The sequence below is a fragment of the Protopterus annectens genome, chromosome 1.part1 (assembly GCF_019279795.1).
Source record: "Protopterus annectens isolate FY-2018-M chromosome 1.part1, PAN1.0, whole genome shotgun sequence".
NCBI lineage: Eukaryota > Metazoa > Chordata > Ceratodontiformes > Protopteridae > Protopterus > Protopterus annectens.
The window spans coordinates 1,260,001,822-1,260,024,428 of record NC_056726.1 but is presented as its reverse complement, the minus strand read 5'-3'; the positions used below and the strand labels follow the sequence as shown (position 1 = coordinate 1,260,024,428).

Here is a 22,607-nt window from a genome sequence, read left to right as displayed (position 1 = left end):
TCCGGTCACTCCACAACAAGTACAAATATGACTCTGTCATTGTCCATGTTGGTGTGAATGACCTGAGATGTACCTCCCTGGACTACATGAAAAGAGACATGGAAGAGCTCTCTGATCTTGTAGCCCAGGCAGGTATGACCCTAGCCCTGAGTAGCATCCTGCCATCACCCAGAATGATACCGCAGTATAAGGACAAAATGATTGACTTCAACAATTAGCTAAGCTTCTGGTGTCATTCTAAGGGGATCCAGTATCTGTTTGCCTGGGATGACATGGTCGACAGACCACAATGTTTTGCCAGAGATGGCCTGCACCTGTCTCCCCTGGGATTCCGGATACTGGGTAAGGCTCTTGCCCCCCCTATAGTGCCTTTTTTAGGCAAGGTTCAAATGACAAATTCACCACTGTAACAGGAACAGGCAAGCAAAAACGGAGGGTAATGCTACTCAATGCTAGAAGTCTAAATCTCAAAAAGCACTCACTCGAGACACTCGTTAAAATGGAGAACATCGATATCTGTGGAGTGACTGAGACCTGGTTCAAAGCTCCAAAGTGCACCCCTGCATTACCAGACTATAACTCATTCCACACTTTTCAGCCATCTAACCTGGACTGGAACACCAAAGGCGGATGTGTGTCCATATTCATTAAGGATATCCACACCTCCAGGCTAGTTGCTCAGCATAATGCATCCGAGATTATCCAAGTGCAGCTAACTCTGGGCAAAACCGCAATCCAAATTGTAGCTTGCTCCAGATCCCCCACCATGCCCCAGGATTCCCACTCCTCTTTTCTTGATACACTGGGAAATTTTAGGGTTCAAACAAACACCCTAATAATGAGCGATTTCAACTACCCCACCATTAACTGGGAAAGCTACTCATGTACTAACTCCTTTGCTCAACGCTTTCTGGAATTCATAAATTCCAATGCCCTGGATCAACTTAACCACACCCCCACCAGGGGCAACAATATCCTAGATCTAGTCATTACCAACATGAGTGACCAGTGCTCCACACCTGAAGTCAGCTCCTCATTGGTCAGATCCAACCATACGCTAATCACCCTAGATATACACATCCCACCCCCACCCCCCATTAAGGAAACCACGATAAACAATTTATCCAAAGCCAACTTTATGCTTCTTAAGACAGAAGTGGCAAACTTCATGACACCCATGCAGATGGACAATATAGTTATGACTGATGAACCCTGCACAAATGCACTCTATAAGCACTTACACGAGTGCATGGATTGAGCTATCGCAAACAGAACCAAGACGCTAGCCTCCAAAAAAAGGAAGCCAATCTGGTAGTCCCCTGAAATAAACAAACACTACAACAGAAGGAAGAAACTGTTGAAAAAGAGAGTAAAATCCCATGAGTGGAGGAGCTCCATAGTCAGCCTCAGTAAGAAGCTAAGACCCCTTATAAGATCCTGCAAAGCTAGCTATGAAAACAAAATCACCACTGATTCTAGGGACAGCCACAAAGCATTCTATAGCTATGCCAATAATCTCAATGGCAACACCCAGATCTGCTCTGAGTTACAGCACAAAGACACGAAAATTACAGGACTAACTGATATTGCCAACATCTTGGCAGATAGGTTCAATGCTAACTTTACCTCCCGTCTCACCCCCTAAAGGGCTCATATCTATTCAGGAAGAATGCAGAGTCCCTGTAATCACAACTACACAGGTAAAAGTTGCACTCTCTAAAGCCAGAAACACAGCATCCATGGGACCAGACAACATCCCAGGCTGCATTTTACACAAACTTCAGAATGAAATGGCTCCTTACCTAAGCACCATGTTCAATTATAGCCTCACGTCAGGCTTTGTGCCCACTGAATGGCACACAGCAACAGTTATCCCACTTCACAAAGGGGGGGGGGCACCACTGATCCAGGGAACTATCACCCTATTAGCCTTACAAGCCTGGTCTGTAAGGCCATGGAATGTATCATCATGGAATTCATAAACAAAGACATTGGTAACCTCTAAACTCTGGACTCCACTAAGTTCAGATTTGTGAAAGGCAGATCATGCCTCCTGAACCTGATTGACTTCTTTGAGGCAGTCACCAAAGCCATAGATGAGGGTAAGGTGGTTCATACAGCCTATCTTGACTTCGCCAAGGCTTTCAACACCATCCTTCATTCTGGAATTATAGCTAAACTCACTAAACAATGTATAAATCCCTAAGTCAGAAGATGGGTTGCCAAATGGCTCACTGACAGAACCCACATTGTAAAAGTTGCAGATTCCAAATCTGACTTCAAACCAGTGACAAGTGGAGTACCACAGGGTTCAGTCCTGGGACCTCTCCTGTTTGGTATCTACTTCTCTGAAGTACAGGCTAAAACAGAAGGCCTTTGGCTAATGAAGTTCGCAGATGACTGCAAACTAGGAGCCATAGTTGAGTCCCCAAATGATGTGGACATTCTACAGAATGGCCTCACTGAGACAGATGCCTGGTATCAGAGGCATGGCCTCAAGCTCAATGCCAAAAAGTGCATTGTCATCCCTTTGGTAAAAACTCTGTACCCATGAACTATAACATAAGTGGCAGTCTACTTAACGACGAATGTTTGATAAGAGACCTCGGGACCCAGGTGGACAGTAGCCTCTCCTTTGATAATCACATCGCCACAGTAGTCAGGAAATCCTTCTATGTGGCACGCCTCATCACAAAAGGGTTCATCCAGGAAAAATGAGGTCATTGTTCCCCTCTACTCGACACTCATTAGACCCATTATAGAGTACAACACCCCTTTTGGAATGTACCTCACAAGACATCTGCAGCAGCTTGAAAGGCCACAGAAGTACATCACAAAGAGGATTACTGGCCTCAAACAGATGCCCTACACTGACAGTCTCAAAAAATTTCAGCTTTACTTCTTAGCATATCGGCTACTCTGAGGTGATCTCTGCCTAACATATAAAGCTATGTTAAATCCAGAGCTGTTGGACATGTTGCACCTAAAAATATCCCAATCCCTCTGAGTTACATGATCTAGGTACCTAAACCTTGTCACCACAATAAACAGGACATGCTGGGGGGATAGATTCCTGTCCCACAGACTTCCCATGCTCTAGAACAAGCTACTCATCTATGTCAAGCAAAGTTCCTCTTTAGCACTCCTCAAGAAAAATCTTGATGAGTGGATGGGAAATAGGAAATACACCCCGGGGATCACTTCTGTGGCTCTGCTTGACAAGGGCACAGGAAAATAACTTTCTTGGGTGCCATAAAACAGGGGACATTGTTGGTAGGCTTACTTATGCCTTTGGGCTGATAGCCTAGTACCTACCCATAAACCTATGAACCTATGAGCCATTTTTATAATCTCATTCATAGTTTCATACTAGGCTAATTGCCCTTGTGGGCCATTTCAGGCATAGCCAATTACCCTATTTGAGAATCAAACTTTGTGCCTTGTGTCTATAAGGTAAACACTTTAACCATTATGCTAACCCCCAGCCCCAAAAAGCTCTACTTCTATCAAGATTATATCACCCCAGATGAGACATGAACCCACAATCCCTGGATTAGGAAGTCAATGCTTTATCCATTAGGCCACTGGGATCCATGAGGCGCTACCATCCTGTCTGAAAAATATAGCAGCTTGGCTCAACCTTCCAGTAAGCCCTCAATGTCTGTGAGGAAATTCTGGTTTGGTCTTTGTTGGTCCTCATACACCAACTTTGTTAAATGCTCTCTCAACCTAAATATAAGTGAAAAATGAAATATAATGCTGCCTGAACTTTTTTTGAACTGAAAAATCATTGCCTTTAAATACTTAACTACTATTTGATATTTTACAATTTAACAGCTCTATTTGTATTAGCTTTAGCGCCCCAGTTACTCAGTGTAATAGGTCTCATGCTGGTTGCTTAGATAACTAAACTGCAGCCCACATAATTAGAACATTATGTGGATGGTGCAGTGGTTAACATTGTTCCTTACAGTAAGAGATTCTCTGGTTTGATTCTTAGCTGGGGTGGAGTCTGTGTACTTTCCCTGCGTTCATGCGGGTTCCTTCCAGGTGCTCCAATTTCCTCCCATGTTACAAAGATGTGTCTGAAATGTTTCTCCCTGGGCCTCCACTAAAAATTGGCTTGTTCCAGGTTGGACTTTCCCAGTAAACAAATGTTAAATAAACATCCAACTACTTACTATTTGTGACAACTGTCAGCTTCTTGGTTCAAGAATCAGGATCAAACACAATAATAATGGAGGGACAAAAGCCCCAAATGAGGGTGATTTTTAAACATTACTGTAAGTCATTAAATAGGTTAATAGCACAACAGGTTTTACATGCACATGCATTTTTCTGAGGGACGAGAAGTATGAAACTCTAATAGGTTCATAGGTTAGTACTAGGCTGACTGCCTTTGTGAGCCATTGTAAGCCTAGCCAGTTACCCCTTGTGAGTCTCAAACCCTGCACCTTGTCTTTGTAAAGCAAACACCTTAGCCACTAGGCCACCCTCCCAATTGCATGGCATTACTGATGGACTTAACCTCGGTGATTTACCAGAAAATCAATAACTTTATGATTTACAGTAAAGAATGTAAGGTAAAATTAGGGACAGTTGAGTGGTACAGTCTGTGAATTCATTCCCTCTATGCCACTTCTGATGATCTGTCGATTAGAAGCATAATGCAGCTGTTGATTTTAACTGACATTTGCACAGCATATTTGCACAAAGAGCTGTTCTGCCCAATTTTTCTATTTTAGCAGGTCTGGCAGGGGGCTGATGAGATGAGTTCTAGGTTTAAGCAGGCTACTAAAACTCAGCTTTGTTGTCTTTTAAGTGGTTAGATGCATTCTTTCTGAGGCCACCTACTTATGGTTTGCTCTTTGATTTTGTCTTGGTAGAATTTATTCTGGCAATTTAAAGCATCAAAATCAAGGAAAAGGGCTTGTGGACTTAAGTGCTTGTAATACTCATAGGTTCATAGGTTCATATTAGGCTATCTGCCCTTGGGCATTTATAAGCCTAGCCAGAGTATGTTTGGCTTTCGCCACCCATTTTAAATTTATTTTGCTATGCCCTTTTTCGAGGTTAGTATACTGTGCCTCTGTCTAACAGTGACACAGAAGTGATACCCGGGGTAAACCTACGATCTCCCATCCACTCATCAAGATTCTTCTTGAAGAGAGTCAATGAGGGACTCTGCCTAACCTGGACTGGGATTTTTTCCAGAGTGAAGGGAGCCTCTGGGTTATGAATCTGTCCCTCCAGCATGTCCTATTTATTTCAGTGCTGAGGTTCAAGTCTCTCGAGCACGTAGCTCGATGGGATTTGGATTTTTTGAGGTGAAGCATGTCCCTTAATTCCGGGTTGGACATGGCTTTATACATCAGGCACAGATCGCTTCTGAGCAGGCGGTATGCCACTGAGTAGAGCTGGAGTTTCTTTAACCGGGCAGCATATGGCATCTGTTTGAGCCCTTTGATCCTCTTGGTGAGGTACTTTTGGGGTCTTTCCAGTTGCTGCAGGTGTTTGGTAAGGTACATCCCAAAAGGGGCATTGTACTCGATTATGGGCCTGATGAGGGATGAGTAAAGAGGCACGATGACCTCCCCTGATCTAGATGTGAATCCCTTCATGATTAGGTGGGTTATATAAAATGTTTTTCTAACCACTTTGGCCACGTGGTTGCCAAATGAGAGATTGCTATCAACTTGGGTCCCCAGGTCCCTAATTACTTCTTCTGTACTTAATGGATTACCACCTATGTGGTAATTTGTGGCCACTTTGTTTTTGCCAAAGGGGATGACTATACACTTTTTTGGCGTTTAGCTTGAGGCCATGGCTCTGTCACCAGTTGTCTGTTTCTATGAGGCCCTTTTGGAGGATGCTTGTGTCGGCTGGAGAGTCGATTATGGCGCCCAGTTTGCAGTCATCTGCGAACTTGGTCAGCCACAGTCCTTCCGTGTTGGCCTGTACCTCCGAGAATATATATACTGAACAAGAGAGGTCCCAGGACTGAGCCTTGTGGGACACCACTTGTAACTGGTTTGGAATCTGACATGGCTCCAGCAATTCTAACCATGTGGGTTCTGTCTTTGAGCCAGTTTGCAACCCATCTAGTGATATAGGGGTTTATATTTAAGCTGGTGAGCTTATCTATAATGCCCGAGTGGGGTATTGTATTGAAGGCTTTTGCAAGGTCCAAGTAGGCTGTGTGGACCACCTTCCCTTCATCAATGGCCTTGGTGATGGTTTCAAAGAAGTCGACCAAGTTTAAGAGGCAGGATCTTCCCTTACCAAAGCCGAACTGGGTAGGATCCAGTGTCTGTAGGTCCCCAATATCTTTATTTATGAGGTCCATGATGATCCTTTCCATAGCTTTGCAGACCAAGCTAGTCAGGCTTATGGGGCAATAGTTTCCAGGGTCCGTTGAGGTACCACCTTTGTGGAGAGGGACCACTGTTGCTGTACACCACTCTTTGGGTACATATCCTGTAGTAAGGCTGAGATTGAACAGTAGTTTTATGTTTGGGTTTAGCTCTTCTTGGAGTTCATGTAGGATGCAGCCCGGGACACCGTCTGGTCCCATTGATGCTGTGTTTTTTGCTTTGGAGAGGGCGGCTCTTACCTGAGCATCTGAGATGTCAGGGGGGCAGCAATCTGCTGATATAGATATTTGCCCTTTTGGTGGGGGGTGGGGGAGAAGCTTGCACTGAACCTGTCAGTTAGGATGTTCTCAATGTCTGTGGGTTCGGTGTATTTTTTGTCATTTTGTACTAATTCTGAGCATATCTGGGAATTCCCACCTAGGTTCCTAACATAACTAAAGAAAGCCTTGTGATTATCCTTAGTGTCCTGTGCAATTTTTCTCTCGAAGCTGGCCTTAGACGATTTTATGAGTGCCTGTAGTTTTTTGCTAATACTGATCAGAGTTGCCTTCCCTTTTTGGTATTTTGCTCTATCATATAGTACCTTCCTCCTTCTATTGTATAGTTTGTTTATGGCTGGGGTTCACCAGACAGGACGTCTGCCTTTGGAGGATTGGGTCTTGGTTTTATTTGGGATTGCATGATCCATGCATTCCTGAAGGTGTTCATAGAATGCATTTATAAAGGATTCTGCGGTCTGGGCTGTATTTTCCACAGGCCCGGGGGCTTTGAAGGATTCCACCTCGGTTTTGAGGAGTGTGAAATTTGCTTTAAAGAAGTTTTTCACTGTGGTTTTCTGGGCAGGGTGTGGGGTCGGGATGTGACTATCCAGTTGGATTAGTTTATGGTCTGATCTTACCAGTGAGTGCCTGACGATAGAGTCACCTATTACAAATGTATCAGGTGTGTTCTTTAGCCTTAAGGGCTGTGACTGTTCAGCACACTGGCTTTGTGAGATATGTGTTGCACGTGTTTTGTTTTGGGGTAGCGGTTGCTTGGGTGTCTGCTTTGGAGGTCTCTGCTGCTTAGGCAGATCTTTATTTAGAGCCTCCGAGTATGTTTTTGTGTGATTATGTGTTTGGTTTGCTGTCGTGGTAAGTCTATGTGAGACTGGAATTGTAGTGAGTGTGGTTTCCTTCTCCTCCTGACTGGTTATGCCAGTACTGAGTTGAGAGAGCTTAGCCTCCAGTTTGGCTATATGGTTGCATCTCTCACATGTGTTGGAATTTGTTGGGAGGAGGAGAGGGTTGTCTGTGTACATGAGGCAGTTGTAACATTACCTCAAGATTCCCAGATTCACCAGCTGAACCAGAGAGGAGCTTGACAACTGACCTTTGGACATGCTAGAATAGTATTGGGAATTCCTTTATAATTGAAAACAAGGGCCAATGGGGAACAAGGTACTCAAGGGGAGTTTGTGAGGGTGTAGTGCTTTTAATTTTTTAGTGCTGACTTATATAATTGCTTAGTGAGCAAGTGCCAGGTAACTTAAGTGCAATGTGTTACAGGTAACTAAAATGCAAAAACGACAAACAGTAACTTTCTTTCAAGTGAAACAAGGAAATAAGTACAGTAAGCAATGCAGATATCACTAGGGATCCACAGAACCGCTGAAAAGCCGCGTTTTAGGTGGAATTAGTGTTCCAGGGAAATAACAAGCAAACAAACAACAAGCATACAAACAAAGCTAGATTCAGCAGGCCTGGATCTAGTCTATGCTACAGCAAACAAGGTGTACCAATTTCAGTAAGAAACAGTTCAAATATGCAGGCACTATAAGCCTTTAACCAGAAATTCCCAGCTCAGAAGGGCAGAGTCCAGCCTCTCCTCCCACAAGAGTGCAGACCACGAACCTTCTTAATGTAAAATAACTGGCCTGAAGCCCAAGTGCTTAAACCAGAACTAATACACTTTTAGAATAACAGACACTGAGCTGTCAATCAGCAGTTCCCAACTTAGAAGGATGTAAGCTACCTGTCCTGCCACCACAGTGCATGCCACAAACCCTCCTAATGTAAAACAACTGGTCTGAAGCCCAAGTGCTTAATCCAAAAGATTTAGAATGATAGCTACACTTTAATCAAGTTACTACGAAGCAGTAATAAATACTAAGAACATAATGAAATTTCAGAGTTGCTGGAAATGAGAATGCTTGGGAGAAAGTCACGTGTCCTCACTGCTTATAATCTCAGATCAAGAGCAGAGACAAATCTGAAAATAAACTGGAGCAAATGTCTGCAATCAGAGATACTTTTATTTATTTATATTATTTACTTTTTAAAGTTGGAAGAATTAATGGGATTTGAACTATTGTGCATTCACCAAGAGATGAGACAGGACTGCTCTGCCTGGCATAATTTAATGAATACAGTCCTGTCTTCTTCTTCTGCAAAAATCATTTTTAAGGAACAAAGCAGATATCAACATTGTCAAAAGGTATAGGTACTTTATGTCTAAGAAGGTGAGAAACCTGAAGTCTAACCCAGATCTGGAGACCACACTAATAAAAGAACGGGACCAAATCTGTTGAAAGTGACAAGAGAACAAGTTGAATGCACATTGTGGCAGTGGACAAAAAAATGACAGTCTGGATGTGTTGCTTGGTCTATTTCTGCTGTCATACTCCCCGTGTTCAGTGGTGAATCTCAAAGGAGGTATTTTACGAGACACATCAGGCTTACAGATGTGTCATGGTTTTATCAACAATCACTAGCGATTTAACAAGTCAAGTGTTTCCTTTCTTTTGTACATTTGTAGGTCAACTTCAGATTTATGCATTCTTGTATAAAGCAGATGCTGCTGGTAAATCTGTGGGGTAATGTGTCTGCAAAAATTGTAGTAGTGGACATTAACACTTTGCAGACAAATTAACAAAAATAATATTTTCTTTCCCAGTAAGATAATAATCTATTAGACCAATATATTTTACAACCACTGTCTCCCTGCTTCTATCTATTGTTGGTACAGCGTGTATGAAGACTTGAATGAATGAGTATCACATATGCAATAACTGTTTAAATTAGTTATTCAAACAATAACATTTCTATTGTAAGAAATATATCCTCATATAAGTCAGAACAGGTAGTGCTGGGATTTATAGCCAGCATAACGTAAGTCATATAGTTCATTAATTAATATTATTTAAAAGTTAATATTTAGTACTGGTTCCCTCTGTTAATTTAGCTACTCCAGTATGTAAAACAAAAAGGGGGCAGTGATGCCATGCATATGCATTATCTGAGTTCTTCTGAAATGTATTACTTTTCCTTGCTTAGTTTTAATTTTACATAATTTTTAAATCTACTTGGACTCGGACTGTGGCACCACTGATTTACATATGATTTTTTTTTTTCAAAGCTTTTTGCCATATGTGTTGCCTTGCATATGTTGGATATTTTTGCATGCACAGTCAAAATAGCATTGTTACAGTTCTTTACATAAGCTGAACAAATTAATAAGAAACATGTTTGGCTTAGCTCTGGTCCTTTAATTGCAAGCTTTGCTGTCTTCCAGAGAATTCAGTTTATGTTATTAATAACATACACAGCATGTACTGTATCAATTATAACACTTGTGTGTAAGAAGAGGATTTTCAAAGCACCACGGTCATTGATCCTACAAAGCCCTCTTCACTGCAGATGTGGTATCTGGAACTGGAATTTAGCTATCCACCTATATAGAAATGACCTTTTTAAAGATAAAGTTTTCTCTTATTTGATCAATTTAACAAAATAAGAGAGAACAAAGGTCAGTGTGGGTCACTTATTGACAGAAGGTTTTCTGAACTGAGCTTTCACAAAGCATCTGTATAGCTTCTGAACATCCATTCATGTCTATTTTGTTGGTGTATATGTGTCAGAAGCTATAAAATCCACCCCCTCACCAAAATATTACGATCTCTTGAGGTTACATACAATTTCTTAACATATTTTTATTCCTTTTTGTCTAACAAATTGACTGCTCTTAAACCAGCTATTCAAAATAGACATGCAGTCTTTGCTGCTCAGTGTACCACAGTCAACATCTTTCAGACTGAAAATGATGCAGTTTTTAGACTCATCACACTAATTAGGCATAATTTTCACAGTGTTAATTATATAAAAATAGAATAAGTGCACCATAAAATAGAAAATTATGAAAAAAAACAATAATCATCTCTGAAAGAGCAGAGAAGAAATGTAGGGCTAATAGCCAAATACTACATAAATATGATAAAGAATGTAGAGGTGTCATTCCTTGTTACTGCACTTTTCCCATTTAAAGATCTCCATGTGTCTGCTTAGTGAAATTCTGATGACATATTTAGCATTTATAATTATCACTACAGAGAGAAAAACACTATGGGCAATGACAGCACCTGTTTTTGTCCAGAGACCATAAGTCACCCGGCTCAGCTTTCTAATTGCCCCAGAGTATTGTCTGCTCAAGTGACTCTGAGCAAGTCATTTAACCAGCCTCATTTGGAAAACTGGACTAGGCTCAACAGTGGTCTCCTGGACAGCTTGGCAATGGCTACCTATGATCCAATTACATGAAATGCAGTTAATCTATAAAATGTAGCTCACAAGCAATATCCAAAGGAATAGTAACACATGGGAAGGTTTTTATTTATTTATTTTATTTTATTTTATATTTATTTTATATTTGTTGACCGGGCTAGTCTAGCTGGATACATATCCTTTTTCAGTAGAGGCCCAGGGAGAAAAGCTCCAAGTATGATAAGATTGCTACATACAATAGTTAGAATAAAAAAACAAGCTTAAAAATACATTTTGAAGCACAAAATGATTGTAAAGAGAGTACAAGCAATTTGAGTGATCAAAGTTACAAAGTCTTGGTATAGGTTTTAAACAGCAATTAAGCCATGAGTTATAAGGTACAATCAGCACAAGTTCATACAATATTTGACAAGAAAAGCAAATGTTTAAACATTAACATTTCACTGCATTATCAAATGGCCTTGAATAATATTGCTGCTATTAATGGAGTATTATGTCTGGCAGTTCAGTACTGAGGATTATAGCTATAAGCTGCTAATGAGTTTCATCCTATAGAGCAGGGTTTGATTCTCTCAGCCTCCATTTAACTACTGTCTTTTCCTGAGCTGCTGAAAAGAAATTTTTGCCTAGTGGGTTAAACTGGTTAATAAACAAATAATGCAATTTATAATGGCTGTATTATACAGTGGATTAAGGTTAAGAGTTGAAAATGAGCTTCATTCATCAGTTCTTAATTTTCCACTTGTATAATGAGTAACCCTGAGGAGGTCACTTCACCACTGTCTCAGGGTCACCATGAAGAAAAGGTTAGCCTGCACAGAACTTACCCTTTTAAATGAATGAAGGTATCTCTTAGAAAGTGCAAGTCCTGTTTGCATACTATTAACTGTTCTTATAAAAATGTATGTCAGAATAAATTTTTTTATGGTGGCATTAATCTAAATTTGTTTTTTGTTAAATAGCTTGTCACTTTTCATTTCAACAGGTACATCTTCAGAATGTATATGACTGATTACTGATTTTGGGTAGTCTCAGTTTACCAGAGAGGAGTGCCAGCCATCAATTATTATTCCAAGATCTTCACATGTCCTGTTGTGCAAAATCAGCTGACAAGGAATGTAGCCCAGGATTCAAAGACTGGCCATATGATTGTGTAGTAGCAACTGAATAAACAGCTGACCTTTAATTTAATTCTCATCAGTGAACCTCTCACCGGTCATGGCTCATTTAAGTATGGCATTTGCATTAAAAGCATGCTTCAAGTACGAATGTAATGCTGAGTGCATGCTTACCTGTACAGATGTGATACTCAGTGGTTTATCAATGATTATCCATGTCACAGTTTCATAGCAGGGAGGTGTGGTCATCGAACCTTGGTATGTAACAAAGCTAAATGTCTCAGGGTACAGTTCGGCAATATTAAGATCTTTTACCACATGTGCATCATCTGAAAAAAAAAGGCAAAAATCTTTAAATAAATAGACTATTGGAATACATGCATTTAAAAACAACATATTCATATTTAAAAGCACCAGATTACATGGAGTGAAACAGATGTGCCATGTGAAACATTAATTAACTTTTTCAGCTGTAATGTGGGAAGGAGGGACCACACATACCTAGAACCAGTGATATCAAATAGCTATTTTTTGTCTGTCTCTTTTTCTGAATTATCCTCCACTAGCTCTCAGGTCTTCATAGACCCCTCTGCGGATCCTTATCCTTACCCCACCCTGAGTAATGAAGACAGCTGTGATGGTGAGAGTCATGACCTTTGCAGCTATCATCCATGGCTGGCTCAGTGTTTGCTGCGTGACTTGCCATGTAATGCCTAATGAGCTCCCTGCTATAATATGACCTGCAATGCTGGACTGATTGGAGCATGCTTCTGCAGGCAGGCTGTAGCTACAGTGCTTCTGCACTGCCTGAATCCTATTAAACTGTCCATCTGTACTGCTCACACTACCTCCCAGCTACTGTCCAACTGGAGCTTGAGAAGCTGTCATAGTCTCCTCTCGCCAACCACAGGATATGTGAGCTGACACTGACTGCTTACTTCCATCCCTCCATCTGACTTCTCCAGCAACTGGGCTCCCTACTCAAACCAGGCTCACTAAGCACATTCAGGGTTCCATTTCTGTGCACTAGAGAGCTGGGCATATCAGATAACTATAACAAATTCTGTACTACAGGAAGCAAAGTGCAAAATATGTGCAGTGAAAAAACAGCAATGACTATACTACCAGTTACTGAATCTCATCATTATGTCAAGCCATACATCACAGCTATGTAAACCACATTATCTATTGAAGTGCATGTAACATTGCAAACCCAGTAAATAGTAGATTTTTCATCTTATTGTTCTTTCTCTAAGTTGTAGCTACCTTGGAGTAGGAGGAATAAAGTGAGGGATGTGGGAACTTTCTTAAAGATGTGCATCGGTCAACTTGCATGAAAGTGTGATCCATTTTGTGTACTTGATGTGCAGTATTGTTTGTGGCAAAGGATAGAGCACCAATGAGATGCATTTCAAGCAGTTTGGTTTTGTAAAGACATAGCGGACGTTGCATGCAGCATGTAAAAATATCCCTGAATATTCATAAGGGGTACTGATGCTAGGGTTCTCAATTTTAATTTCTCCACGTCTTTTGGATTTCTAACACCATGACGGAAATGGACCCCATTCTTAAGTCAAAGTATGATTAAAGTTCATGAAATTAGTATTGTTTCAATCTTTGATGTTAGCCAGAAGTATTCTTCACAGCACCTACAGTATGTCCAGTAATGACTCCTTCTGCAGTTCACATGGATTTGCATGTATCAGTAACATATCTAAGTATGACTGTAAATTCTTTTTTATAAGACCCATTGCTCCTACTGCTATTGGAACTGTCTGGGTATCTTCCTTCCACATTGCCCTTCTTTCTTATGCAAATCCTGGTATTTTATGACTTTGTGTCTCTCTGTACGTAAGACACTATAGTCACTGGTGTAGCAATTTCAATGATCAATGCTACTTTTGTCTTCTTTTCATGGATGGTTATATGGTTTTCTTACATCTTTTTTTGAACTGTTGGTAATGGATGATTTCATGTGATATAAACTGCATTATTGTCTATAATGCTTTGTGGGTCATGTTTCCAGTGTTTTTCAGCTACTTCAGTATTATAATGTTTGCGCAATCCCCTTTGCAACAGTCTTGCCACATTATTATGCCTGTCAGTATACAGTCCTTCTGCTATTAGTGTACCACAACCAGCAACAAGGTGTGTGACTGTTTCCAATTCTGTTTTACAAAACCAACATTTGTCTGTTTCTCCCACATGTTCAATGGACTTTATAAACCAATGTGTACATAGTGCACTATCTTGGGTTTAAATTCACCTCTCCTTAACCATTCCTTTGATCCTGATCAACATGAGGTTGTTCCAAGAGTTTTCTAAACTTGCGAGGTCATTCCAAGAGTTTTCTAAACTTGCAGCTAGATTTATGAATGTCCATATTTCTTTCCTTCTCATCTGATCCTTCACCTTATATTCTTTCTTTTGTTTTTTGGCACATTCAGTTGCTGGTTGATTTTTGTCTACTTCTGGTTTGATTTCCATTCCCACTTGACACAGGTATGCTTTGCTAAACTAGGCATTGAAGTCATCTTAGATTTATTCTCCCCATGTTTTAAAACTTTCACTATGTTTGGGTCTTGTGAGGTCAGCAGACATGTATGCAGTCTTACCATTGCAGATCTATACATGTAATCAGTTCTGAAGAGGCCCATACCTCCTTCAGAAGGGGGAATTATATATTGGGATACACTGATTTTTTTTAAATAATTTGATAAGAATGAAACATCCTTCTAGTTTTCTTGTCCAACCAATCCATCACCTTTTGAAGCCAATCAGTCATTCAAAAACTGTAAGTTAGAACAGGAAAAGCAAATTGGTTTATAGCTTGGACTTTGTTCCAAGATGTCAACACTGATTTCAATATTAATTTTAGTCTTCTAAAATATTCTTTACAAAGTTTTATTCACATTTGTTCATGTTTTATTGCTGACCCTTTATCAATTCCCAAATATTTTTACAGTTCATTTTGCTCAATTTCTTTTAAATCACAATTCCGTCCCAAAATGATGTTTTCTTGGTGCTGCAGCTTTCATAGGTTCATAGGTAGGTACTAGGCTAACGCCCCAAGGGCCTAAGTAAGCCTAGCCAACAAGGTTCCCTGGCTTATGCCACCCAAGAAAGTTAATTTCCTGTGCCCCTGTCTAGCAGAGCCACAAAAGTGATCCCCGGGGTGCATTTCCTATTTCCCACCCACTCATCAAGATTTTTCTTGAAGAGTGCTAATGAGGAACTTTGCTTGACATAGATGGGTAGCTTGTTCCAGAGTATAGGAAGTGTCTGGGACAGGAATCGATCCCTCCAGCATGTCCTGTTTATTGTGGCGACAAGGTTTAGGTCCCTAGAGCATGTAGCTCGGATGGATTGGGATTTCTTAAGGTGTAGCATGTCCAACAGCTCTGGATTTAACATACCTTTATATGTTAGGCAGAGATATCCTCAGCGTAGGAGATATGCTACAGAGTAAAGCTGGAGTTTTTTGAGACGGTCAGGGTAGGGCATCTGCTTGAGGCTAGTAATCCTCTTTGTGAGGTACTTCTGTGGCCATTCCAGCTGCTGCAGATGTCTTGTGAGGTACATTACAAAAGGGGCATTGTACTATATAATGGGTCTAATGAGTGCCGAGTAGAGGGGAACAATGACCTCATTTTTCCTGGATGAGAACCCTTTTGTGATGAGGTGTGCCACATAGTAGGATTTTCTGACTACTGTGGAGATGTGATTATCAAAGGAGAAACTACTGTCCACCTGGGTCCCAAGGTCTCTTATCATACATTCGATGTTAAGTAGACTGGCATTTATGTGGTAGTTCATGGGTACAGAGTTTTTACCAAAGGTGATGAAAATGCACTTTTTGGCACTGAGCTTGAGGCCATGCCTCTGACACCAGGCATCTGTCTCAGTGAGGCCCTTCTGTAGGATGCCCACATCATTTGGGGACTTAACTATGGCTCCTAGTTTGCAGTCATCTGCAAACTTCGTTAGCCAGAGGCCTTCTGTGTTAGCCTGTACTTCAGAGAAGTAGATACCAAACAGGAGAGGTCCCAGGACTGAACCCTGTGGTACTCCACTTGTCACTGGTTTGAAGTCAGATTTGGAGTCTGCAACTTTTACAGTGTGGGTTCTGTCAGTGAGCTAGTTGGCAACTCATCTTGTGATGTAGGGATTTATACCTAGTTTAGTGAGTTTAGCTATAATTCCAGAATGGGGGATGGTATCGAAAGCCTTGGCAAAGTCAAGATAGGCTGTATGAACCACCTTACCCTTATCTACAGCTTTGGTGACTGCCTCAAAGAAGTTGATCAGGTTCAGAAGGCATGATTTGCCTTTCACAAACCCGAACTGGGTGGGGTCCAGAGTTTGGAAGTTAACAATGTCTTTGTTTATGAGTTCCATGATGATACTTTCCATGGCCTTGCAGACCAGGCTCGTCAGGCTAATAGGGCAATAGTTCCCAGGATCAGTGGTGGCTCCCCCTTTGTGGAGTGGGATAACTGTTGCTGTGAGCCATTCAGTGGACACAAAGCCTGACGTGAGACTATGATTCAACATGGTGCTTAGGTGGGGAGCCAGTTCATTCTGAAGTTCATGTAAAATGCAGCCTGGGATGTTGTCCCATGGATGCTGTGTTTTTGGTTTTAGAGAGTGCAGCTTTTACCTGCATAGATGCGATTACAGGGACTCTGCATTCTTCCTGTATAGATATGGGCCCTTTAGGGAGTGAGAGGGGGGGGGTAAAGTTAGCAATGAACCTATCTGCCAGGATGTTGGCAATATCAGTTGGTTCTGTAATTTTCATGCCATTGTGTTGTAACTCAGAGCAGATATGGGTGTTGCCATTGGGATTCTTGACATAGCTATAGAATGCTTTGTGTTTGCCCTTAGAATCAGTGGTGATTTTGTTTTCATAGCTAGCTTTGGAGGATCTTATAAGGGATCTCAGCTTCTTACTGAGGCTGACCAGGCAGCTCCTCCACTCATGGGATTTTACTCTCTTTTGCAACAGTTTCTTCCTTCTGTTGTAGAGTTTGTTTATGGCAGTGGACCACGAGATTGGCTTCCTTTTTTGGAGGATAGCATCTTGGTTCTGTTTGTTTCCTGCTTTAAAGGTTGCTTTTGCACATTTATGAAGACCAAATGACATTCGGTTTACTATCAAATGGGTGATCGGACTTTGTGTGATTCACGGCAGTCCAAAATGCCCCATTCGATAGTATCGAATGAACGAACATAGAAATGTAGAAATGCACAACAGCGAATGCACTACAGCATTCACTGTTGTGACTTTCTACATTTTAATGCAGATGGCACTATAGTGGGGATCAGGAAATGTACCCTTTTCCTGACTGTAGTGCAATCTCAGACTTTGTATATATAAGTAGCAGGGGGTGTGGGAGGTGCGGGGGGGGGGCTTTCCCCCTACAAAAGAATGGTCTTTACTGTGGGTTGCTCAGTACGTAGAGTTGCAGAAGTGTGGTGAATGTTCGAATTGTGCCTGACATTTTTCACAGTCATGTTTCCCATATTCGCTCATATGGTTTGCACAAGTGATAACACGCATATTGTAGGAATGATTAAATAGTAGTAAACCTGACATTCTTATATATTCTGAAAAAGTTTTGACCATTTGCAGTTGCGCTTTCAGTTCCCCATCTGATGAGCTATACAGTTTTAAATCATCCATAAAAAGAGGATGAGAAGTCTTTAGACTTTGTTGTTTTCTAGGAGCCAAATTATAGCCATGACCTAATATGTTAAGTAGATAACTTAATGGGTTAAGGATAAGACAAAAGAGCAGGGGTGACAAAGAGTCACTGTAGAATATCCCGCTTTGAATTTTTATCCCTGGAATAATAATTTGTCCTTTATCACGCACAAATACTAAAAAACAGCCTCCAAGGTGAAACAAAATGAACAAAACTGCAAAAATCACCAACAAATTAAGTACCACCAGGAGTCACGTAGAAAAAGACTTTAATCACCAGAGGTTAATTGCTTTCGACCTTTCTAGAAGGCCTTCCTCAGAACAAATAAACTTATACTACAAAAACATTTTTAAATTTCTATCAGTTAAGCACCAACCAATAAATAAATCACAAAAGTGGACCTCTAAGTAAAAAAAAACAGGCACCGGCCAAATGTTGTCACTAACACAGACCTCAAAAAAGGGGGCCCTCGTGAATATATCTACAAAAACTACAATTTTGGCACAAAAAGAAACGTATCCCATGTTTCAAAAGAAAAGAGATTACAGAGTGAACAGGGTGCCTTTTCAAAAAAGGTAATGCCTAAGGACTTTAAAGTTTACAATTTGTCTAGCAGACTGTTGATGGACAATGAAATCGATGTTTTAAGCAAAGGTTTTTCTTTTGTACCATTGTGTAGGTCTGATGTAGTGCAGACTGTTATAGATTTAAAGGGGTATACTCGCAGGTTAAATTTAAAGTTAATTTTTGGTGACAAAGTGAAAGAAAAAGGATGTGACAATGATTTTGTGGTCCCTTGTGTGTACAACCCCCCTTTACATCCAGTGATAAAAACTTTTGAAGAAGTTTATGAAAAAGAAATTAGAGAATTGTTAAACAACAAGAAAAATCATCACAAATTTTATAGTTTGCCAGAGGAGGAAAGAAAATGTTTTGCTTCTGTTAAAGCTGACAATTCTGTTAGTGATGAAAGTGGATAAAGGGGGGAGGGGGGGCAATGGCTGGTGTTAACAAAAGTAATTACATCAACAACATGCATTTGTTACTAAAGGATGAAATGTACTATCAGAAAGTTAGCAAAAGTCACATTTTTAAAGCATATAGGCATATTGATCAGTGGCTAAATGAAAATTTGATGGAAGGTGTAATTTCAGACACGTTTTCATTTTTTCAAGTGTATCAACCCAGGATAGGTAGTCTCTTTGGAATACCAAAGGTACATAAGGATGGTAAAAATCTGCCTTATAGACCAATAGTTTCTGCACCAGCTTCAAAGCTGGAACCAGTCTAAATTTGTAGACAGAGCCTTGCTTAAATTAGTTCAATCGAGTGCTTCGTTTATCAAAGACCCCTATGATTTTTTGGTTAAAATTGCAAACAAAGAAGTAGGGGTGAATGATTTATTGGTGACGGTGGACATTAAATCCCTATACAGTCGTATTCCACATGAAGTGGGTGTGGAATGGGTGGGGTACATGTTACTTCACAGCAAGGAATTTGAAGTAGGTGAATGTAAATTTATGCTTGAATGTATTGAACACATTTTGACTAACATTTTTTTTTACTTTTAATGGAGAATATTATTTACAGACTAGGGATGTAGCAATGGGAGACAAGATGGCACCTGATTATGCTAACTTAGTTATGACTTATTGGGAGACACATATTTTGGTTCAGCTCCCAGGTTTCATCAATATAAGTCATTATTATTGTTTCATTGATGATTTATTTTTTGTGTGGAGAGGGGATGTGGATCATTTAAAAACTTTCAACATTTTAAACGACATTACTGATTTTTTGAGTTTCTCCTATGTTAGAGATCCTACTAGGATCCCTTTCTTAGACTTGGAAGTATTTAAATGTGATCACACTTTCAAATTGTGTCGGTTATAAGTTATAAAAATGTGGCTAGTAACAGCTTTTTGCATTTTTCAAGCATGCATCCCACTTATATTAGACACAACATTATTAAGGGACAATTGGTCAGGCTAAAATGGCTGACTACAGATCACACTCTTTTGGATGGTTTTGCAGATGAATTACATGATAGGTTTGCACACAGGGCTTATCCTTCTAGGGTGGTCAGAGATTTATTGCAGCATGACACTGTGTTAAATGGTAATATTCGTAACCAAAAAGACTGCTTTGCCTGTATGCCATAAGTGTTTACAACTGATAGTGGCGGCATTAGAAATATTATTAGTAACAACTGGGGAATTTTAGGGGTACACCATGATTTGGTATCTGTTTTATGCTCAGGACCACATTTCATTAATAAAAGGGTAAAAGATTTTAAGGAATATTTGGAAAAAAGATGACAGGAATTTTGAGAGTGGGGGTACTAGAAGCACTTTCAAGTGCCAAAATTGTAGTTTTTGTAGACATATTCACAATGACCCCTTTTTTGAGGTCTGTGTTAGTGACAAAATTTGGCCGGTGCCTGGTATTTTTACTTGTAGGTCCACTTTTGTGATTTATTTAGCCAAGTGTGCATTGTGTACTGCATTCTATATAGGTAAAACTAAAATACAGTTACAAAATAGAATGTATGAAGATGATTATGCGAACAACAATGTTGACAATCCTTTGGTTAGACATGGTTGTTCACATAAGGGGCACATGAAGTTTTACTTTGCTGTAATGGAACATATTCCAACAACTTTTAATGGAGACAGGAAGGCAGAGTTAATCTGCAGAGAACTTTGGTGGCAAGTATTGTTTAATGCTTACAATGCACATGACTTAAATGCTGGAGTCAATTATAAAGTTGTTTTACAAAGAAAACTTATTTGTGACAAGTGTAAATAAAAACAATACACACTATGTATATATATATATATATATATATATATATATATATATATATATATATATATATATATATATATTTTTTTTTTTTAATGCTCAGATTTTTAGTATTTTATATACAAATGTGTGTTTTTTTTTTAAATGAGAGCTTGTTAGTGTTGTTTAATATATTTAGTTAAATGCTTATTTGATTGGTTGGTGCTTAATTGATAGAAATTTAAAAATGTTTTTGTAGTATAAGTTTATTTGTTCTGAGGAAGGCCTTCTAGAAAGGTCGAAAGCACTTAACCTGTGGTGATTAAAGTCTTTTTCTACGTGACTCCTGGTAGTACTTCATTTTTTGGTGATTTTTACAGTTTTGTCCTTTATCATGGCTTAACTGCAAAGTGGTTTGCCACTGTGTCATGGTTACTGTAATGCAATCAATCAGTACAGGCTGTATCATATACATTTTTAAGCACTTTTTCATCCATGAATGTGGGATACTGTTAAATGCTTTTTTGTAGTCTATCCATGCCATACTTAGGTTCTTTCCCTTTTTACAGTTCTCCATTATGACTGTATTTAACAACAAATGATCCTTTGCTCCATACAACTATCTTTTGCTACCCTTTTGTTCTATTGCCATGATTACATTTTCTTCTAAATGACTATAAACTCTGTTGGCATCGATTCCTGTGTATAGTTTATATGTTGTTGAAAGGCAAGTTATTGGTCTATATTTTTTGGATAGCTCGCAGGTTCACTCTTAAGTAGGAGTATTGCTTTTCCTGTTGTTAACCAGGTTGGTGTCTGTTCAGGACACACGTATAAATAGTTCTTACTCATGGCTAAATCTTCGTGTAAAGATGTTAATACATTTAGCCAGAAGTTAGGTACTGCATCTGAGCCTGAGGTTTTCCAGTTAGGAGCGTTCCATAACTTTGTTTCAATCTCTCTGGCTATCCCATTTCATATTCTATACACTTCTTATTCTTTATTTTACTTCTATCCATTTAGCATATTTGTTATGTTCCACAGGATCTTTATAGATATTTGTCCAAAATGTATCTATTTCTTCTTTTTTGGTGGTGTTTCACTTCCTTTTGCCCTGTTTCCCAATTCTCTGTAAGACTTTTTTTGGGTCATCAATAAATTGCTTATTTTGTACCACAAATAATTCACAGTAGGGGAAACAATATCAAAAATATTTTAGAGAGTCAGCATGGTAGTGACAGCATTATTTCTAAAATGTTCAAGTGTGAGAATTGCAGATTTTGTCGATATATCAGTGATGGACCCTATGTTGATATCGAAACATTTGGTAGACCAATCAAGTGCCCGGGTAAATGTAATTGTAGTACTAGGAGGGTAGTTTATGTAGCTACCTGTTTGTCCTGTACATCTTTTTATATAGGGAAGACCTCACGTAGACTCAAAGACAGGATGAGCGAACACATTAGAGCCATAAAAAATAAGGATATCAATAATGCTTTGTTTTTACATTCAGGAAAGTGCTAAAAATTTCTTTTTTTCATTATTGATAAGGTATATGATAATGGATGGGGGGGTGATTGGGAATCCATTTTGGAAGCAAGAGAATCTATGTGGCAAATACGTACCAATGCCAGTAGTCCTCCGGGATTGAACGAATACATTTCTATTAAGCCCTTTTTAAAAATGAAACACAATAAAATTGTGTAGTTTCAGCCAGTTAAGCATATATATAATTATTATCAACACCCTTCTCTTGAAAATTTGTATTGCATAAGATGTTGTTACGATTCTATACTAACAGCCTCTAGATATAATATATATTGTTAATTTGTTGTAACTTGTTATATTTCAAAACTTTTTATTCAGTGTTTTAAGTAGTTATTAGGTTTTTTACGTTAATTTGTCTAGTGGGTTTATTGTTAGACATAGGTACTGGGGAACAATATAGAGGCAAGACTGTTGATTGATTCAGGAGAATTTTTTTAAAGAATGTTTTAAATGTTTCAGTTGATTAATTGGTATCAATTAAGTTTCAATTAAGTTTGAATATAAGCAATGGGAGCGACTTATCCGAACAACTCTGAT

At 39.5% G+C, this 22,607-nt stretch overlaps 1 protein-coding gene across 1 annotated transcript in view; it reads right to left on the bottom strand.

The window, feature by feature from the left end:
* LOC122816096 (carbonic anhydrase-related protein 10-like) overlaps positions 1-22,607 on the bottom strand; it is a 1,019,679-nt gene that overhangs the window by 701,976 nt on the left and 295,096 nt on the right. Inside the window, exon 6 of the mRNA XM_044088879.1 lies at positions 12,205-12,359. Coding sequence (XP_043944814.1) covers positions 12,205-12,359 — 155 coding nt within the window. The remainder of the gene's footprint in view (positions 1-12,204; positions 12,360-22,607) is intronic.